Source organism: Ciconia boyciana, chromosome 2 (assembly GCF_034638445.1).
Source record: "Ciconia boyciana chromosome 2, ASM3463844v1, whole genome shotgun sequence".
Taxonomy (NCBI): Eukaryota; Metazoa; Chordata; class Aves; order Ciconiiformes; family Ciconiidae; genus Ciconia; species Ciconia boyciana.
This window is the reverse complement of record NC_132935.1, coordinates 22,200,511-22,221,355: the sequence shown is the minus strand read 5'-3', so window position 1 is coordinate 22,221,355 and position 20,845 is coordinate 22,200,511. Positions and strand designations below refer to the sequence as shown.

Here is a 20,845-nt window from a genome sequence, read left to right as displayed (position 1 = left end):
GCAATAAATTCATTTCCATTATGGGACCTGGGGCAGAGTCAAAGCACTATTGACTAGAATAGTTGAAAAAACTCAAAGACATCAGTGTAGTTATACCCCCAGTGCCTCCACACAACACTAAGATGGCAGTAGCAAGTGTGAAGTGAGGCTAACTATGCATAAAGGGATGTTGAGACTTTTGTGGCCAGTCAGTGAAACTTTCTCCATACTTCTGGATTCATTCCTGTTAGATGAGCTGACTATGTTTGGAGAGACCTAGGGTTAGGCATCACACACCTGATGTCTAAATACTTGGCCAGGTGCTCCCCCTTTGACCTGGTCGATGGTCAGGATCTGACTGATGCTTTCTTTGTCAGTCAAGTACACATATTACATTGCAAGTATATATATTATACTGCAAGTATATATATATTGTACTGCAAGTATAACTCTCATTATAACAGGATCATTTGCCTCCTGTCTACCCTGAACCCAGGACTCCGGGTTACAATTTCTTAGCCCACCACAAGCATCCTTTAGCATCTTGGCCAAGATGTTTGTCTTCAGTTCCATGGAAGTAAAATAGGGTAGAAAAGCCTTTCCCTATGATACAGTGATAGTACTAACACAACTATTGAAGTGCTTAGATAACAGGACCATTTATATTCCTGACTTTGATGGACAAAATGGCAAATGCCTACCTGTGCAATTAGCTCCCCATTCTCCGCATGGACTTGAGCAACTGCTCCAAGTTCCTTACAGCAGGAAAAGGCTGCATATAACTCCTCATCATTGACCATGTATAGATCTTTATAGGCCATAAACATCTTAAAGGAGTTGACACCTTTGTTTTGAACAAGACTTTTCATTTCTTCCTTCACCTGAAACACAGTCAGCAATTTTCAAAAAACAGCAATATTATATTTTACCTGTTAATTATTTTGTATAAAGAAATTGTAAGTATGAAGGGTGAGCCTTTACTCACCCATCAAACATACGTTCAGTCCAAACAGCCTAAGTCATATATTTAAAGACTGACTTATACTATTCTTCTTGTATCAAATTGATTCTCAAAGTATATAAACCAGTACCACTGCAGTGCAGATATTGGAAGCACAAGCTAATTGCAGGAAGGCAATGTTTTTTCCAAAAGATAGTGAAACAGAATTTTATTCCAAAAAAACCTCCTAATGTTGAAAATACCCAGTCCAATATTACAATCAATGTATCCAATTTATAGAGTATGGAGATTTGTGCAAAATTTAATTTCAAAATTGGATCGTAATAGGCTTCAGCTTCTGGCAAATAAAAGAGTGACAGAAAAGATCTTATCTCCTAGAGCTTTTTCCTGACTCTAAACAACACACAGCCTTTTGAAATATTTTGTCGTCAAACAAAATGGCTCTAAAACTCTAGATGCAAGCCTGCTTTTTTTCTTATATGCACTCCTTGATAGGATTCCCTGCTTCTGCTAGAGTCTGTGAAGCTCAGCAAAACATTATGTCCCAAAGAAGGAAAGAAAGATGCAGAATTTAGCCCAAAGGTTTCTGTGCAGCTGGTTAGCTAGAATGATCCATTACCTAACTTTGGTTCCCTTCCCAGTGAAATGATGGTGACAGTAATTGACATGTATCTGCAATGCTATTACAATTTCCATGGATGAATTCCTCTCAAAAAGAAAAACATTATTTTTCATCTTCTCTCTAATAATCTGGTTAGATCTGCCCAAGAAAGGTGAGAGATTGATATAAAACTCAAGGAAATTTTCTGGATTTATCCAGAGGAGGGATGGGAGCATAACTGGAGTGGGAATTATCAAACAAATAAATACCTGACATAAGGCCCTGCTCTGGCACAAATATAGAGGCATGTCATTTATTTTCTTCTTCACCAATTACTATGACTAAGGGAAGGCATTGTAAAGAATGTATGTTTTTAATCAATACTTTAAGTCCTGAAGAGATGATAGCTAATTAGAAGGGCATGAAATATCGAAGTCTGCTTTACCCAGGTCTTTTACAGCTACAAAACGTCAGACCTTTCTATTTCTTTCAATCTTGGCCTTTAAAAACAGTTAACTTCTTAACATAAACCAGAACATTTCACTGATTTACACCTCCCCAGTTTTATTGGATTTTTCAGTACTATTCCACTGTTCTCTACTAAGGCTGTTTCAAATGCACATTCCTCAGACTTCACTGGAGAATTTATTTTATGTCTTTGCCTTGAGCTACAGGTTGGGCTCAGTCTGTTTAGTGCTCAGTGCACAGAATACTAAAGATGGGGTGTTTGCAGAGTGAAGGCTTTGGTTTATACATTTTAAAAGTTAAAAATTAAAGGGAGTACTCATATTTAAAAATGACATTTACTTAATATAACTATGTACTGATGCATGTTCTCTGAGGATCCAAAGTGGTCTTGTAAAACCTGGGTCAGGTTCAGATAGATGCCAAGCACCTGAAAAGTTAACTTATTCAGTAAAGCTTTCAGGCTATCAGCAAACATTCATGCAACAAGGACAATTCTCACATACGTAAATTCCAAAAATAGATAGTTTTTTTAGATAATCTCACATTCAAGTAATTACTGGCTCCAGTCCTGCTTTACTTTAAGGAGATATTACTGCAGTCACTCAGGAATAGAACTCTTCCTTTACAAATAAAGTTAAGTAGCGTATTTAGCAGGTACACCCTTATTAAAAAAAAAATAAAATAACACCAAGACTCAACAGGAGCATAGATTATCAAGTGTTCAAGTTACAAAAGCCAAAATTTATGCAAACGCCTCTTGTCCCCTCTGGCCTGCCTGGTCTTAGTCTTGCACAACTGCTTCCTTTCCCTTTAATTTTGTGCAGTATTATCCAAAGATGTAGGCTATCTGCAGACTTTCTTTATTTTTTCAAATACATGTACTTTTAGAAGGATGTGGACTATTTCAAATGTAGTTTTTACACACAAAAATACACTAACTATTACACTGCCAGCAAGCTATATTTAGCACGTGAGGACTAATTCAAAGCAGGTGCAGTACCAATTCATGGAATTGAAAATCAGCTGTTGTGTCTACCTTGTTGCTCCACCATGTAACTGCCACATGCAGTGCATAATCACAGCAGACTTTAGGGTCTGCCCAGCTCTTCCATGTATCAAAGGCTTCAATAAGAGAACAGCCTTTCTGAGGGATGGCAAAGTCGATGATCATAGTGGTTCCTCCTGCTATAGCAGCCTGAAAGCAAGAAAGTTAATATTTAGCAATCAGAGAGAATGCAATTTCCTCCCACCCTCTCTGATTCCCTGTGCAACAATTAATCTTGATATGCTGAAAAGCCAAAAGCCACTGAAGAGTTTCCCTGAGTAAAGTCTGAATTTGCAAAATGATTGTGGAGATTAATTTCACCTCCTTTGAGAAGGATGTTCTCAAACAGGTATTGAGGAGAATCATGGGGAAATTCTCAGACTGAAGAAGTTTTCACATAGGTACAAAATCTGATCAAAGATTTGGAGACAAGTCTGCAGCATTCATGCATCAGTGAGTTTCCTTAAGTGGGTGGGATCACAGAGAAAGGAGAGCATCAGAAGACCATAATCAACTTGAGAAATGCTTCTTCAGAGTCTACGTAGCTGAAAAAACAAGCCTGTGTGACAGGAAAGTATTAAGGGGCAGACATACAACAAAAAACCCCCCAGATTCAGTTTGAAAATCCAGTGTGAAAATTCCCAAACTCTTGCCAAAAGGATTTTTAAAGTGTTTTAAAATTATTTTTATTACTGACAGGGTATCATTTAGTAAAACTGCATAGCAGGTTTTGAAATAGAATGAGGTATTTACATCCGCCATATAAATATTTACAAGTAAATAAATAAACAAACAACAATTTTACTTTATGTATGTTATGAGGATCAAAAATTGCTTTTTAACCAATAATTTTCATTCTCCTTTACGGACAATTGAATTATTACTCTTTTTTTTCTTTTGAAGGATCTTTGTTAGTCACTCCCAGAAACTGGATCCTCAACTAACAGAAATTGATCCAATATAGAAATTCCTTTGCTGTAATTGTTGCAATCTTCCAATTAGCTAGATCCTCCCTATTGCTCTGAACAATCATCCCTTTGCACAACAGGTACAACCAATTCAGATCAAAATATACACAGTTCAAATTCATGCTAAATTACTCTTCCTATTTCTAGATCAATCAGCCCCTTCCTTCCTTCTCTCCACTTAGGAATCAGAAGCAAAATCATAAATATGTCAGTATATTTTGCAAAAAAATAACTTTGGAGAGTGACATAAACATTTTTGAATCTGTGGTGAATTCAGCAGAACATTTTCCCCAAAAGAAGTTCAAACTCTCAATTTTTTTTTCCACAAGACAGATTGACTTATTTGTTAAATAGGACTTAGAATTAAAGAATAGTTATAAACTTCAAGAAGAAAAAAGTCATTGGTTCCACAATCCACTCAAAGTCTCTTTTTAGCCCTAACATATTTTTTCCCCTCTCTTTGTAAAGAGAGGTATTCTGTGCCTTTATTTACTCAGCTGAATGGGTAAATCTTAGTTAATCATTGTAGCGTATTTTGCAATAGTTGGAACACAACTTTGTCTCTCTGATTCTCTTGTCAAAATATTTGTCGGATTATGACCTTGAGTAAAAAGCTCTGAACACCTGCCAGACTTTGACCTTTAAGAAGGTCTACAATATCTAACTTTTTGACATCTGATCACTAGGCTGGATCTAGAGTCTTCTTTTATGCACCAAAGTGACTATTTAGGCATCCTGTTTTGTGTATGCAGTCTATGATTTGCAGCTTTCCTGTCCAATGCCTCAAAAAGTTATTCAAAAAATCTACATGCTAACTGAAACTAGTACTTTTTTTGCAAGTTAGCACACAATTTATCTCCTTTAATTTGGGATTTACAGTGTAGGCACCTACATCTGAGTTAGTATGCATCTTCGGTTCCCTTTAAAGTCAATGAAGGCACTTGAAGAATGAGATCACTTACACCTCAAGCAGATGTCTTAAGAGAAATCCACAGTCACTGCTGTTTCTTTTAAATGTTTTCTCCTGTCAACCAAAATAATCTTCTGGCTTCAAGCCACATTTGTTTGATTTCTCTTGCGATGTCAAATTTCTAAATACATTGTTGATAATTAGTTTACAAAAATGGTCTTCACAGAGAAATCAAGGATTGTTGCAGAAAATGACAAAACATTCATATATATTTTTGTGTACTGTAAATCATGTAAACGAAGTATTCCAGAAATCAAATTCTGCGCTTCATTCACCCAGGAAACATACTTTGTGATGTCTGTAGACAAGCAGAACAGACACTGTGGACTTGATTTTTTTCTCTTCATTTATCACAAAAAGCAGTGTGAAGTAATTTAAGAATAGCGTACAGGTCACTTGTAGTCTTCCCTTCAGTACTCTGGGCTCAACATTAAAAAAAGCCAAATCCTTGTTAGAGTATGGAAATGTACAATTACGCCACTCAAACAATCTAACTCACACTCTCATGACATGATGGGGCAAGCAAGAAATGACATTTCCTGTTAAAGAATAGGGTCAATCTAAGCAGGACTGCAAACTTTAAAGATTCTTAACAGTTGTGTGACAGGATATAACAGGCTCTCTGAGGATGCTGGCTAACAGGCAAGCCAAGTAGGGCAATGCAATCCCTTCTGTGGGCAAAGGATTTCAGCCTCCACAGCAAAGCTCTTAGAAAAGTACCTTATAAATTTTAGGGAGCTCTGTATTTTTACTGTATGGAGATGATGCATAATACTGTTAACACTAGTAATTGATACACTGCTAATGCAGGGAATGTAATGAGATCAGCTAAAAAGCTGAAAAAAAACCACTCCAAGTGTAAAACTGGGAGAAATGAGAAACTTTTAGAAAGCGTATTTGAACTGGACTTTCACTGAGAGACACAGTAAAGACAGAACTGAATGACAGAAGAAAAGCTTGCATTTCCCCATGCGAACAGAGGAGAAGGTCAGATTACCACAGAAGTGCTCCCAATGCACTGGGGAGTTCAACTGTTGCTTCAGTTAACCTTTGCTCGGAAAAGTGTGAAGCTTGTTGCATGTACCAGTGCAAGTTGTAGTCTGCACGGTGACAGCCAGGGTAAATGACTGCGCTTAACACTTGCCACCCACAGCCAGAAAAGTCTCTGAAGGAACTCAAATAACATACTGGTTGAAGGTGGACCTCTGAGTACCCCAATCACTTATTACAATGTCCCAGCTAAGGGACAGTAACAATTGCCTGCGCTTGATCCACACTATTCTCTCTTTTAGAAGTAATATTGAATAACCAGCAGGCATCACTTTCTAAGAAAGCTCAGATGGACACACAGACACACATATGTGCACCCACCTTTGTTCCTGTATAGAAGTCATCTTTTGACCTGCTACCCATAAAAGGGAACTGCATGTGTGTATGAGTGTCGATGCCCCCAGGGATCACCAGCTTGTTGGTCGCATCCAGCACAACAAGTCCAGCGGGTGGCTCAGGGTTTAGGTTCGGTCCCACCTGCTGCACCACTCCATCTTCCACGTACACATCAGCCACCACAGAGTGGTCGTCGTTCACGACTTTTCCCCCCTTGATCAAAAGTCTCTGCTGAGCCAGGTTTTGGGGCGGCATGGGAGCCTAGAAGGCGAAAGCGAGGCCTCAGCTCAGAAAGTTGCTCTTGCCTGAGGGTATTTCACTGCCCACCCTTCTCCCAGAGCAGCAGGTTATCTCCACATGGCCCTAAACACACACCACACAGTGCTATTTAAACAGACTGCCCTTAGCAGCTCCACCTCCCCCAGCGAAGCACCAATGCCCAGCACGTGCAGCGAGCCGGCGCGCAGGCTGGTGGCAGAGAGCTGGCTTCAGGCCCTGTCTGCTCCAGTTCTCTTTGCCTGGAGAAAGCAGGGCCAGGCTTTCAGGAGGGTCCGGCTGGGTTCTCATGGCACTCGCTCCAGCCTGCCCCATACACCCTGGGGCTTGAAACACACTGGGCTGTTTTGAAAATGTGGCCACTCATCAGCTTGTGACGCCCAAGGGTGACCCAAGCTCTTTGCAATGGGGTTTGAGGAAACCGAGAGTAACCCAAGCTCTCCACAGAGGTGGCCAGGGAGCCCAGGGGTGACCTGAACTTTCCACAGAGGTGGCCGGGGAGCCCAAGGATGACCTGAGGTCCCTGCAGCCATGTCTGGGGAGCCTGGGGGTCCTGCCCATGCACAGGGGCCGGGAGAGTGCAGGGCAGCAGTGGTCCAAGTGTCACGGCCACCGCTGCTGAACCCTCCGCAGGCTGATATGGCAGGGGCCCCTCCGCTGCCTTGGGACCGAGCCACTGCCGGAGGCCACCGGCCATCAGGAACTGCTCCCGAACCGTTTCTCAGAAGATGATCTGCGACACGCAACCCTCAGGACCCAAACACAGCTCTCCCCGCCCCGCCAATGCCACCACTTGGACAGCACACCGGGCTGCGGGGGAAAGCCCCTCGGGGATTTCCGGAGGCTGCCCGGGCCCCTCCTCACCCTGTCTACAGGCGGCTCCAGCGCCTGGGCCGTGCGGCCGCTGTCGAAGGACCACGTGAAAATCATCCTCCGGTAGCTGTTTCCTTGCGCCATCTGCGCCCCGCGGCCCCGCCCGGCGCGCTGGGCCGGCCGCGCCCCGCTGCCCCCCGCACTGTTGCCCGCACAACCGCCGGCGGCCCCGCCCGGCCCGGCCCCGGCCCCGGCCCCGGCCCGCGCAGGCAGCAACCGCCGACCCCGCTGGCAGCGCCGGCCTGGGCCCGGCCCCTCGCGCCTCCCCCGGCCGAGCGCGGCCCCTTGCCGAGGGCCGGGGCGGTGGAGCCCCGCCGCTGGGCAGCGAGATCCAGGGGAACGGGGAAGTCGGGGCTTCTGCGGCGGGTTTCGTCCATGGCTGGCGTGACCGAGGCTGGGAGGGGTGGCTTGTGCGTTTCAGCATATAGACCTGGAAAAAGAGGAGGGAAAGTAAAATTAAGACGGGTCGAAAACGAGCTAAAAGCTTGGAGCAGAAGAGGGAAGACCTGCTCTACACCATCCCAGAGGCACCTGCTTCTATGGGCTCTTCCTGCTTCTCCAGTAACCGGGGCTTTGCGTGCTGGGCAGTGACACTGCTCAGCCGTGTCCCTGAATCTGCTGAGCACCAGCTCTTCATCCCCTCGACCTCTTCCAGATCTGCCGTGATGGCTTCAGAAGGCGGAATATTGTCTCTGAGGGCAGTGAGAGGGTGCACACATAGGCTACCGAAAAGACACTTAAATAGATGACACTAGATTTGGAAAATGCTCACCTTCCCATCAGCGTGTTACCTTTGTTCCTTCTCTCCCAGTGGGTAGGAGAGCAGTACCAGAAGTTTGCCTTTGTATCTGCTCATCCCAAATTGCCTTGTCTCATGCCTCACCCTTGTGCAGTGGGACAGAGACCCACCAGGATTCATCACAGCACACAGCAACAGAAAAGGTCAAAACTTGTTTGGAAAAGCAGCGCAAAGAATGAGAACAACAAAGTGAAATGCCCCAAGGCTCCCGGGGCAGCTGTGTGGTGCTGAACGGGCAGGAAAGGGCAACCTGCATCTACCATGTCTGCTGCATTTAAAGCCAGTAAAAAGACAAGGGTCAAGGTACCGCGATGGGAATTCAGGCAGGAACTCTGGCTCACTAATTACAATGCCACTGATGAGCCAGGAACAGTTGAGTTTCAGCAATACGATTATTCAGATGAAGAGCTGTGGAATAAAGACACAGGAGGAAAGTCAGACTATGGTGCTCTAAGACAGGAATTGTGAATGTTAGAGCATGAGGACGGAAGAGGTCCAGGTGGGCACTGAAATGGGGTAACAGGGCTATACTTTGAATCTCTGCTGCTGCTGAGGCAGTGAACCCATTCTCCCACCATGCAGATGGGCACCTGAATAGCTGGACTGCCAGGGATCGGAGATGAGTGTGTCTCAGGTGTGAAAGTTTCACTTTGTATAAATCAAGTGACCTTTGTTAAGTGAGGAGAGGGGGTGGCAAAGAAAGAGGTTCATTCGATCATGTGCAGTCACATGGGGTGCAGCAGTCACATGGGGTGCAGCAGGCAAGTTCATATGCCTGCCCCAATGGGTATTTAATGATTTCACATGGAACAGCATCAACGAATTATTCAGTATTTATTGGCAAAGAGGCTTCACCCTGAATCTCCCAGTTCAGTGCCGAAACTGCCAACCTAAACTAGTCACTTTCTTACCATTTCTCCATGGCCAATGAATATTTAGTTATTTCTATGAAATGAGTTTCTACATGACAGACCTAGATAATGACCTCCAAGTATGCTTTTGGGCTACTGGCAGTGGTAAACTGTTCCTGCTCAAATCCTTCCCCCGAATTGGGCAGAGGGAGTTTTGAAGGCAGGCCTGCCACATCACAGCAGACTATGGTAAGCACCAGGGTATTCAGTTTCCTTTTTTGTGTGTTGCAAAGGAAAGAGCTGACATGACTTTGACACCTAAATGCATGAAGAGTAGCACAGCTGAAAATCCTATTCTGTTTCTGAACAGCATCAGGCTTGAGCTGTGTTTCCCCTCCTCTCATTTCCTCCTGGCTAATTTAGACTTTGTGGATCCTACTCTTAAGTGCCTAAACCTTCCTACCTGTAACTTCATGCCCAACTCAGAGCTGCAGGTCCCACAAAGCGGCAAGGTAATTGAGTGTTAGGTCTCATAATGCTGTGCCTAGGAAAACTGAATTTATCCCACAGGTGGTTTTGAACACATTAAATAGGTTATTGGTAGATAATGACATTCTGTCTAAGCAGTCCTTTTATTTAGTCTGTTTGGACCAACAAGATAATCTCACATCAGCTGCATTTATGTACATTTGGTAAATATTTGATATTTCACAGCTCAGCTGTTCCTGGAAAGAATGGCCTGAAATACCACCTGTGGGACAGAAATAATCCTTATAATGTTGTGAGAAGACAACTGGCCCCATATTCTTAGTGATGACTGAATACGTGTTGCTGCTGCAACACTACTTCGGGCTCTTAATTGGCTTTGTAACCTTCACCCACAAAACATTTTACTCTTTTTATCCTTCTCTTTGCACGGTTTAAGACAAATCTTTGTTCTGTAATCAGTGGCTGACTCTGCACTGTTGTACTGGTTAGTACAGAGAGAGTTAATTCTCTTCACAGTAGCTAGTATGGGGCTGTGTTTTGGATTTATGCTGAAAACAGTGTTGATAACACAGGGATGTTTTAGTTGCTGCTGAGCAGTGCTTACACAGAGTCAAGGCCTCTTCTGCTCCTCACCCCACCCCACCAGCGAGTAGGCTGGGGGTGCACAAGAAGCTGGGAGGGGACACAGCTGGGACAGCTGACCCTGATTGACCAAAGGGATATTCCAGACCATATGGCGTCATGCTCAGCATATAAAGCTGGGGAAGAAGAAGGAAGGGAGGGATGTTCGGAGTGATGGCATTTGTCTTCCCAAGTAACGGTTAGGCGTGATGGAGCCCTGCTTTCCTGGAGATGGCTGAACACCTGCCTGCCCATGGGAAGTAGTGAATGAATTCCTTGTTTTGCTTTGCCTGAGTGCATGGCTTTTGCTTTACCTATTAAACTGTCTTTATCTCAACCCACGAGTTTTCTCATTTTCACCCTTCCCATTCTCTCCCCCATCCTGCTGAGGGGGAGTGAGCAAGTGGCTGCATGGTGCTTAGCTGCCAGCTGGGCTTAAACTGCAACAACTGTGCAGAGAAGTTTCCTGTTAAGAAACATTTACTCCTAAAATATTAGGATATTAGTCCTAAAATATTACATAGTAGTTCAATGGTTTGAGAGACATTGCAGAAAGTCATCAATTGCAACCCTGAACTTGAATCTTATGCTAATGCTTTTGTTGTCTGCAGCAAAGCAAATAATCCTGGAAATCTAAACATTGGAATGGCTTGTTTAATGTAGCTATCACAGAAGTATGATCAAAGAGATTTCTCAGTAACCTAATGATTAACTTAACTGATTTAATTTTAAGATGAAGAACCCTGAAGAAAACCCAATCCACATCTATTATTTACCAAAATAAAATAATTCAGCAAATCAAGGAACAGGTTTGCAAGAAATGGACGACTGAAGTTTGGAACATTCAGAAGACCTTGACAACATCTTCTAAAAGTCATTATAATGAAGACACAGTTTAAAGTTCTGAGACACACGCACTCACCCACCTCTCCCTGGAACCTTTAACTGCTACGTCCCAGCATAAAATGTTATTAATTTCTATCTTCTGCCGTAATTATCCCATCTTACTCTTATCCTCCCTTTTCTTCCATTTCCACATCCTTCCTACCATATGCTATTTCTGAAAAGCCCTTCTATCATCACTCAGTCTTTAGCTTTTTCTTAAATCAAGGATTCTTACTGGCATTAAGCTTCAATTAAAAGTTGGTGAGGCAGAGATGCATCTCAAAATGCAGGAGATGCAAACAAAAAGCCTTTTGGACAAACAATAAAGATCTTTTGTGAAGGAAACTAGAGACTGATGATGAGCAGTGGGGAGAAAGCTCAGCTACTGAAGAAGTGTTATTAATAGTATTTTCCATTTTTGACAACTTTCCTCCAAGGAAGAAAGACTGGATCATGAACCAGATTTTCAACCCAAGAAAATTAACAGAAAGGATACCACTGACTTTCAGTAAAGCTGGATAAAGCACTTGGTTTTGGAGAATCAATGTAAAGATGTGTCAGTTTGAGGTGAACTCTGGATTTGCAGAAGGGAACGAGTGGTTATCTTTTCCCATATTCAGAAAGTCAGAAGGACTTTGAATACTCAGTAGGCATTTCTCTGTAATTCCTATAAAGAATCCATAACGCCTGTTCACCTGGGATTTACTTTCACACCCATCTCTTCTGCAGTGGGAATTTAATACTTATTCAGTAAAATCAGATGGTCTACATGTAATTGCACCTGGAAAGTCTTCACAATTGTGAGAAGAGTCAGGTGCCGCTTGTCAAAACTTCACAACTAGTTTTCAGAGCAATCTGGTGCTACTTTCAAGAGACAGATTTGCAGACACAAACAAGTGGTGCTGTTTTAAAATCTAATCTCTAAAGGCTTCTTCAGTTGTAAATGCTTTCCAAAACTAGCAAGTACACCCTATTGGTTTCCTGTAATAAAACAAGGCTAAAAAAAGATGATTAAAGGAGTTGAATCCTGTAGTTCCACGTCATCTGTAGTTATAAATATGCTCTCCTTAGTGTAAGTACTGGGCCACATCCAAGCTTCTAGTGCCAGTCTTTCCCCAAATACTTTGGAAGTGATGCTGCAGCCCATTAGCACCTTGGGCCCCACATCTGTGACACGAAGGCAGGCAGCCAAACCTGTTGCATGTGCTGAAGACCATCCTACTTTTTAAAGTAACAATAAGTAGTGACTCTCATTTTCATGAGGCTAAGTGCCTTTTGCTCGTTGAACTTGCTCAACACAAATCGTAGACCCAGACAGCACAACCAAGGAAGAGAAAAGAAAGATCAGGAACCCAGCAAAGGAGCATCTAAGAAACCCTACTACTATGCTCTTTCCACTATTCATTTCCCATAGTGGCTTAATAAGGGTCCAATAAATGGCCACCTTCTAAAAATCTGTGAGACCACAAAGGCAGTTCAAGTTCAGGCATTGAAGTTCTAGGTCTCAGGATGTTCTGGGAAAAACAGACTCATCAGATCTGTCAGTTGCTTCCTGGTGGATAATCTCAGCCAAAAAAAGCCAGTTCATAGGTGGGATTTTTCCAAACTCCAAGAAACATAACCACAAAAGCACAGAGATTAGCTTCCTTTGGAAATTGTTACTTTTACTAATACATTATCCAGAAAAACACTGCAAAATATTATTTATATTGTTTTGGCCAATTCTCAAACTATACATCTCTTTTTTTGAATGAGCGTGAAGTCAGTATTATAATTGCTGCCCGACATACCAGGCAAGAGAAAGCAAAACTGAACACCTCTGTTCCTTGCCATCCCACTGCAGAAATAAGACGTCTGTTTATAACCTTCCTCACTATCCTCTATATTGCTCCTGCCTTTGTTTCTCATCTGGTGCACCAGAACCACTTCCTCTAACTGCGGCTGTCAAAGGTCCTTCTTAACTGACCATAGGAAAGACGACAGGTTTAAAACAATAGATTTTACCAATTGTTCTTGCTCAATTTTCTACACCTGGAGAAGCAGCTAAAAATTATTTCTGCATTTCTGTTGGCATACCTTTAGATGCATGACTATTTGGTTGCAAAGGTACGAATGCAATTCTACTAATTATTCTGCCTTACCTCTGTAATGCCACAAGTCAACAATGCTGGGACAAAAATCTGAGATTTCTGCTCTGGATTCGGATACCTGCCCCTGTTAGGTAATATCTACAATGTATCCTTATTTCAGGGATCTTTTCCTTATTCCTTAAAACAAGCTTATTCCTTTGTCCTTTACATTTTGCATAAGAAACCATTCTTATTTGTTAGGAAGCACACCCTGAACCAGAACTCCTCCTTTCCTTCTCTTATACATTCCTGATTTGACATGCCCTACCCATTCTGACTTTTCTGGGGGGGATCTCCTACAATTGCTCATCTCAAAAAAAAAAAAATCCTTTGTGCAATGTAATAGATTATAATTATATTCCTTTAGAGTTTCTAGTCCATTTTATTACAAGTCTCCCATCATTCAAATTCAAAATACAGTGACTCATCTTTTCATCTTTTTTTTTTTTGCCTCCTGTATTCCATCCCTTTCCTTCCTGCACAAACAGCATACAGGGTGACTGTAATGTGGAATAATCTTTCAAAATGAATGCAAGTTAAGTATTTCAGATTGTATCTTTTCTTTGGTATTTTGATAATATGATGCAACTTGGTCACAAGGAGGAACTAATGCTGAAAGCTAAACTCTTCTGCTAGATTTCGGTGTGTATGTGGAAATATTAGAAACATTAATTTGTGCCTGGATATTCACAAAGATTAGCTACATTTTGTTAATGCTAGCTTTCCCCAAAAGACCTTTCTCAAAGCGCAATTAGGAATCACTAACCTAGATTGCTTATAGAGCTACTTCTCTCATTTCCTCCATCAGTGATGGAGGAAGTCTTGTCTATCAGAATTGTTAGATAATACGTTAATTTAGTGAACACTACATTCTCTTCCTCCAAGTTACTATTCACCAGATAGACCATAGTGTGGTACTAGATGTGAATGGAAGCCCCAACTGTACAAATATATTGGCATGAAAGGCATGTTGTGCTATAAAACTTCTCTATATCAAGTCCAATAATTATGGATTTTAATTTACTTTGATGCGGGGAACCTAACTACAAGTAGTCAAATCCCAAAAAAGGATAGAAGGGAAAGAGTTTTAACTGTTGATCTGCTTACCTCTCCATACTTTCAGTGACTTCACAAAGGGACAAGACAGACTTCTCCCTTGTCCTTTCAGAACATACCCCATTTTGGGCAATTGAATTGTAGCTGATGTCCTGGAGGAGTTCAGTTACCAACTGCTTATTTTCAGAAACACACAGGTGAGGAATAAAAGAGATACAGCCAAGAAAAACCTCACAAACCAACACAACACACCCCACAAAAAGCCTCATCACAACTGCAGGAAGATTAAAGCTGTTAACTTAAAGCAAGATTTACGGGAAATGTGCCGTACTTCCTCAGGACAACTGCAGCAGTTGAATAGCTGCAGGAGAATGAAAAAGGCCAGTAAACATTCACTTTTCAGAAAGGAAGCAAAAACTCACCCCAACAGGGAAAGTCATGATTAACTTTGATCTGCAGTGAGTATTTAATGTAAAGACTCACTGAAAAAGTATTTGTGTCCCAAACTTGAACTGTGATTTCCCTAGACCGAATCCAAGCTTTGCCACAAGTTCTTGCTTTGGCATTTGGACAGAAGTGGAACACAAGATATTGTAACTAATTCCAGCATCCTCTCTGGGAATCTGTTTTGAAAGAAGAGTTATCAGCAATACTTGCTGAACTTCTACTGAAAATGGGCTTTACTTTGGAAACAAAACAAGCCCTTGCAGCATCAGAAGCTCAGTCAGCCCCCTTAATGTTTCAATGCAAATCAAATGACAAGAAAAGTGTGATATGTGAAAAGGAACAATGACAAACTCCTTCCATGCTTAGAAAACTTTACATGAGGAGAAAACTCGCCTCACAATAACCTACATTCTTCAAAGCTTTCAGATGAAAGTGATTTATTACAGAAAATAAGATAATTCCACAGTGAATCATTATGACTTTTGTTCAAAATGCCCTAGCATTGTACTACAGCTAAATGAAGAATCACTGAAACAAAACACTAATTCAAGTTCTCCAGAATAAAAAGAAACAAAGTAATATGACTTAACAGAAGTCTCAGTAAAAACAAAACAACAAACCCCCCAATCACTAATACATTAATCAAAAGAAAAATTGATCACTCTATTTAAAATCGCTAAGAAAAAAAATCACTGCAACAAATTAGCCTCATACAAATATGAATTTTATTTACAATTTTCCAAATTCTCAATCAAATGCAACTTCTCAGTTAAATGTGTAGCATTTCTCCTCTAAAACAAAATCAAACATTGTGTTCTTTTTACACCTGCAATATGGAGTCCATAGGTACATGCTATTTGGGGCATCTAATGGAACAAATTTGGATCACTATGTGTGTGTTTAACACCGAAGGTATTCTGTGAAGACTCCTTCTTCAAAATGTATCTGCCTCAGGGACAAACATTTCTGTAACCACTTTCTAATGACAATTAGTTAGGAAGGTTTAAAAACCCAGTATTTTATACCAGGACATACTGTTCATGTATATTTTAGGGTGTGTTACCATGTTCATATTGCAAAGTTGCCTGCTCTATAAGCAATGCCACTGAAATCAGACTAAAGATTACCCACAGATTTAGATATTATTCAATGTGAATAAAAATGGCCATTGATGACTTTTACTTGAGTATGTGTAATTATGGGCCAATCTGTACCTGATCTGGTACCAGTGTGATGTGATCTGTTCTGAAACTTGAAACCGCATGGGTCATTATAATAAAATCTTTTACAACTGTATTGCACATAAGGTTCCTCAAAAGCACAAATCTACATAACCGTGTCCTGAACTCAGAATTTACCTGCTAACTCTCATTAATAAAATCAACCAGATGGTAAAATTGTTTATTTTTCTCATCCCAGTGTCTGTGAATGAAGAGAAGAGGGAGAAGATATATACACTTTGGAATCAATACAATTATTTGTTTCTTCTGCATGTGATTTGTACTTCAGAGATGAGGATTTTAAAAAAATAAAATAAAAAGCCAGACAGACCTTGGATTTATCTTTAAAAGTACCTCAAAAACATAACAAAAGTTCAATTTAATTTTGATACATATTAAAACATTTTAGTCAGTTCTGCCTGACAGCATAACACGACAGAAATGCACAAGACTTTAAACATGCTTTAAAATGACATTCAACAAAGTATTTAAAATTTAATAAATAGCATACAATCACACACAAATACATTTCATACTGGATCTTTAAGCCTACTAAAAACAGACTGGCAAAGAATAAATAAAACAGTAGTTGACATTTTTGTTTTTAAAAGGTGTAGATTCTTGTTGTCACGCTAGTAGCCACATATTAACCTGCTTATCACAAAATTGGAATTTATGAGCTTTTTTTCCACTGATCTGTTTGCTCCAACATGAAATATCATTAAAAAATACACTAAAAGGGATTTCTTTTTTTTTTTAAACAACCAGTCTGCAACCGAGTAAACCAGTTTTTAAATACAACGAATAAATAGGGAATTAGTAAAGCAAATTCAATTGCAACAAAAATGCAACACCCCAAGAAAAGAGCCATGGAAATATATAGCCATTGCAATATTAGACAATAATAGTACTTAAAGTGATAGTGCTTGTGCACTAAGCTCATTAGAGACTTTTAATATGATTTTAGTGCAAATCCCTTGAGTCCAAACAAGCTTTATACCTTACAGTATCAGGGAAAGATCTATTACCAGTTGGAACTTACTCTGTAGTGTATTTGTACATATCAGATATTTAAAGAACTAACACATATTGTAATATCTTCGGCCCTTTTTTACTTCAAATCAAAAAGACTAATGACTGGGGATTTTACATACTATTTGGCTGTACCATATTAGATTGCAGTTTAGGAAAGTCAGTGCTATAAAAGCTTTTGCCATCAGTTTATCTATTGTATCTAAATTTCACAAATCATTGCATTTTGTACTTCTGAAAGAAAAAGAATGCTCCAGAAGAAAATTTCTCCTCCCTTTAAATAAGTTCACATTATGATGAAATTCAAGAATATTTAGACAAAGTGTTGTATAAATTCAAAGAAAAGTACATATTTTACATTTACAATCCTTACCAGTATTTAGTATATTAAGTTACAAGTACGTTGGCAATAATACAACAGAGTCAATTCCTAAAGGAAAATAATTCTGTACAAATTCACCTGTTAATATGGGGTTAAACAGGCAGCCAAATAAGTCTTGAGCAGCCATGTTTGTGGTTTGAACTACAGTACCAGGATAAACTAAATTTGAAACTAACTGGGATAACTTCAGTTTAAAGAGTAATCAGATTATACTGGATACACACATCATGTATTCAGAGCCATTTAAATGTTCACTCTTAATAGTTCCATAACCTTATCCAGTATACGAAATACTTAATCAACCACACAGGCTAAAATAGTTTTAACATAATGTTGTTCTGGATTTTTTAAAACTAAAAACTAGTTTTAACTGTGAAGTACAAAACAATGACAGATATTGCTCCAACTTGTACACAATCTTTCCTAAACAATCCGTACCTAGCAGAGTAATAATGCCTCATCATCACTAGTTTCATTTTTCACTGTTGCTTCTAAGCAAGTGTCAGGTATCTGGGCAGTGTGTACGATGCCACAGCTCTCACAAGGGCCATCTCGACTGCATGACCTTACACCGTGATGTGTTGCACTGTAAGGCTGTCTAAGCCCTGGTCCTTGATCTGAGCTGAGATCAAGTAGAGGTCTTGAACAGTCATTCATGTCAAAGTCTGATGCTACATCAGAGACTGGAATTAACATTTCAACATCATCATCCTCTTCTCTTCCACTTACCCCATTATCAAGCTGTCTCAAAGGACTTTGGTTCTGATTCACTGAGCTTGATCTCCCTAAAGTAAAGCGTACCCAGCGTAAGCCTTGAGTCATACGACTTAGCGCACTAGTGAGCTGGTGACGTGCGGGACTTGTGCTTGGGGGCTCTACACTCGTCACTTCTCTTCCACTATCCGTGTTACCACTACTGCCGCTCTGAGCAGAGGAACTCCCACACGCTCCAACTGTTGCTTCTATTGCTGTTGCAGGTGGGACCTTCTGAGGCAAGGTGGCAGCAACACCACCAACTGCTCCTGCTGTGTCTCTTCTTTCATTTTCTGTGTCTGTATCATCAGATTCAACTGAAAACAGACTTCTGTGAGTATTATTTCTTTCAGCTTCTCTACTAGTACTTTGGCTGGCAACATCATCTCCATCCGCTGAGACCAATGCCAATGATCCAGAATGACGTGACCTTGCAAAATTAAAAATTCTATTCCAAATGTTACTTGATCTGCCAGCAATAGGAAGTCTGATTGAGGTAAATCCAAGCTGAGATCGTACTGCCAGTCTCAGGTTTTCCAGAACTGAAGCCTAAATGAGAAGACAAGAAACAATCAAGTGTTGACAGTACGTTGTTCTAAAAAAAGAAGAATGAGAACTCTTGTGTAAAACGGCATATAACCACAAAGTTAAATGTAGAGTCTTAAATATTAAAAAATGTTGCATCTTTAATATTAAGGATCTGGTGTATGTAGCAATAGGCTATTTTAAAAACAAAGCAGGCATGAAAAAAAGTCTAGATTCTCTTGAGGAAAACACATTAAGAACAGGGAAATTAAGCGGAAATATATAGGGAAGGAAAAGGGGAATAAAAGAGCAATGAAATATGTAAGGTACATTTCTGCCAACATCAAGGACCCCTAAATAAAGGCAAAGTGAAAACCAAGGCACTGTAACCTGGATATGGAACACTGATTACAGAAAAGTACATGTACAGACCCAGTGCAGACCCAGTACAGCAGATATGCAAGATCTGTTACATACAATCTTACCAAGAAGATAAAAGTAGTCACTATGGATTTTAGAGTACAGTACATAGAAACATGCCTCAGAAAGTTTAGGATTTAAAAATGAAATCTTCCAGAAAGATTTAAAGGAGGTGACCTTTCCTTATCCACTACCATGAGGCTGCCTAGAATAAAGACTCAATTAAATAGCCTCTCTAGCAGAGGCTTGTAGTTTGATTTTTTCCCATTCCGGCATAATCAGTTAATTCCAGTTTCAAAATGCTTTAATGCTTCTGTTTAATTAAAATTATCTTATGTGTTCTAAACCATACATTTCCCAAATTCAGTATACATTTTCTAGTCATTCAGCTATAGAACAACGCATGCCTGCATTTTTCTGCTTAAAACCTTGTATAACTTTTAAATTGTAAGGTAACACAAACATATTAACACCTTTAACTTGGGGGTCCCTTACTCAAACTTACAGAAAACAGTGCCTCAGCTAAGTAGCTCAATTCTCAAATACTAGGGTAGAAGATCTGCCAGATGCCCCCGATTCTGAAAATATTCACTGATGAATTACAGGATAAAGTCCATATTCGCATCTTTTAATTAAGATTATGGCAAAAATATAGACTGTTCTTCAGAATAGCCTTTTTTTCCCCCCAATTAAACACTCAACATATATGCATATATCTCACTTTGTTTGCAAACACTGAACTTCAGTGTTCTTATGCTCTCACCTTTGGCTCCCTTCCACAATCCTTCAGACGCCACAGGGCATACACAGGATCCAAACAATACTTCATGCACAACCTACCTCTTCCCTTCCAATAGTTCATAGAATGATATTTGAATTCAAGCATATAAACACATATGTTCAGTAGCCTTACTTTCAAAAACTACTGGAGAGACTGCTACCCATCCTTGAAAATCCAGCTCTGAAGGCATGTATCAGTTTTAGGTGGAAAGCATTACATACAAATCAGAACAACCAAGATTCCTCTAGCTTGAGACTACTAACTTCTAGGAAACGTCGACTAGGTATCTTCAGTCCTACACAGATTTGCAATCTTAAGATGTACATATTGCTCAAAACAAAGCAAGCTGAACACATCCTGACTTAATACTGACTGCCTCCCCCTAACACTTAACCATATTAAAAATTTAATTTGAGCTTTCTAATTTATAGAATTCAATTTACATTGCCTCTTAAGCTTTTACTCTTACTGATGTTCTCTCCTCTGAAAAACAAGTTTTTTAAACAATGCAACTTCCTGGATTAAATAAGAGTAAAAATTTTTATCATGGAAGCATCAATGCTTTAGAATGACTTTCTCATTATTTTTGAAGGTAACGGCTTGCCCCCTACTATTCCTTATTTTTATGCTATTTAATTTCCCAGTATAGCTACTTAAACTTTCAAGGCCACAAGTCTTATCTGAAATACTGGTCTTCATAATGGGAATTCACTAACGCTCTTTCTTTGTTCAAAACTATTGTGCATGCATCAGTATTTTTATGGAGTGTGAAATCATGGTTACACAGAAAGACTATGAAGCAACTACATTTTGTTATGTGTCATTACAAAAGATTGCCTCTTTCAGTAAGTCTTTCAAATTCCATTATATTTTAGTTCTGAAAAATAATTTAAAATATATCCAAAGCAACACTGGTTAATTCAATTTA

At 40.1% G+C, this 20,845-nt stretch overlaps 2 protein-coding genes across 2 annotated transcripts in view; both read right to left on the bottom strand.

Moving 5' to 3' along the window:
* Positions 1-7,635, bottom strand: part of DPYS (dihydropyrimidinase) — a 32,804-nt gene extending 25,169 nt beyond the window's left edge. The window contains exons 1-4 of the mRNA XM_072851173.1: positions 7,519-7,635; positions 6,364-6,639; positions 3,046-3,204; positions 681-860 (exon numbers count right to left, since the gene is read on the bottom strand). Coding sequence (XP_072707274.1) covers positions 681-860; positions 3,046-3,204; positions 6,364-6,639; positions 7,519-7,611 — 708 coding nt within the window. The 5' untranslated portion in view covers positions 7,612-7,635. The remainder of the gene's footprint in view (positions 1-680; positions 861-3,045; positions 3,205-6,363; positions 6,640-7,518) is intronic.
* A 7,778-nt stretch (positions 7,636-15,413) lies between these two features.
* Positions 15,414-20,845, bottom strand: part of LRP12 (LDL receptor related protein 12) — a 53,742-nt gene continuing 48,310 nt past the window's right edge. Inside the window, exon 7 of the mRNA XM_072852053.1 lies at positions 15,414-18,740. Within this exon, the coding sequence (XP_072708154.1) occupies positions 17,877-18,740 (864 nt within the window). The 3' untranslated portion in view covers positions 15,414-17,876. The remainder of the gene's footprint in view (positions 18,741-20,845) is intronic.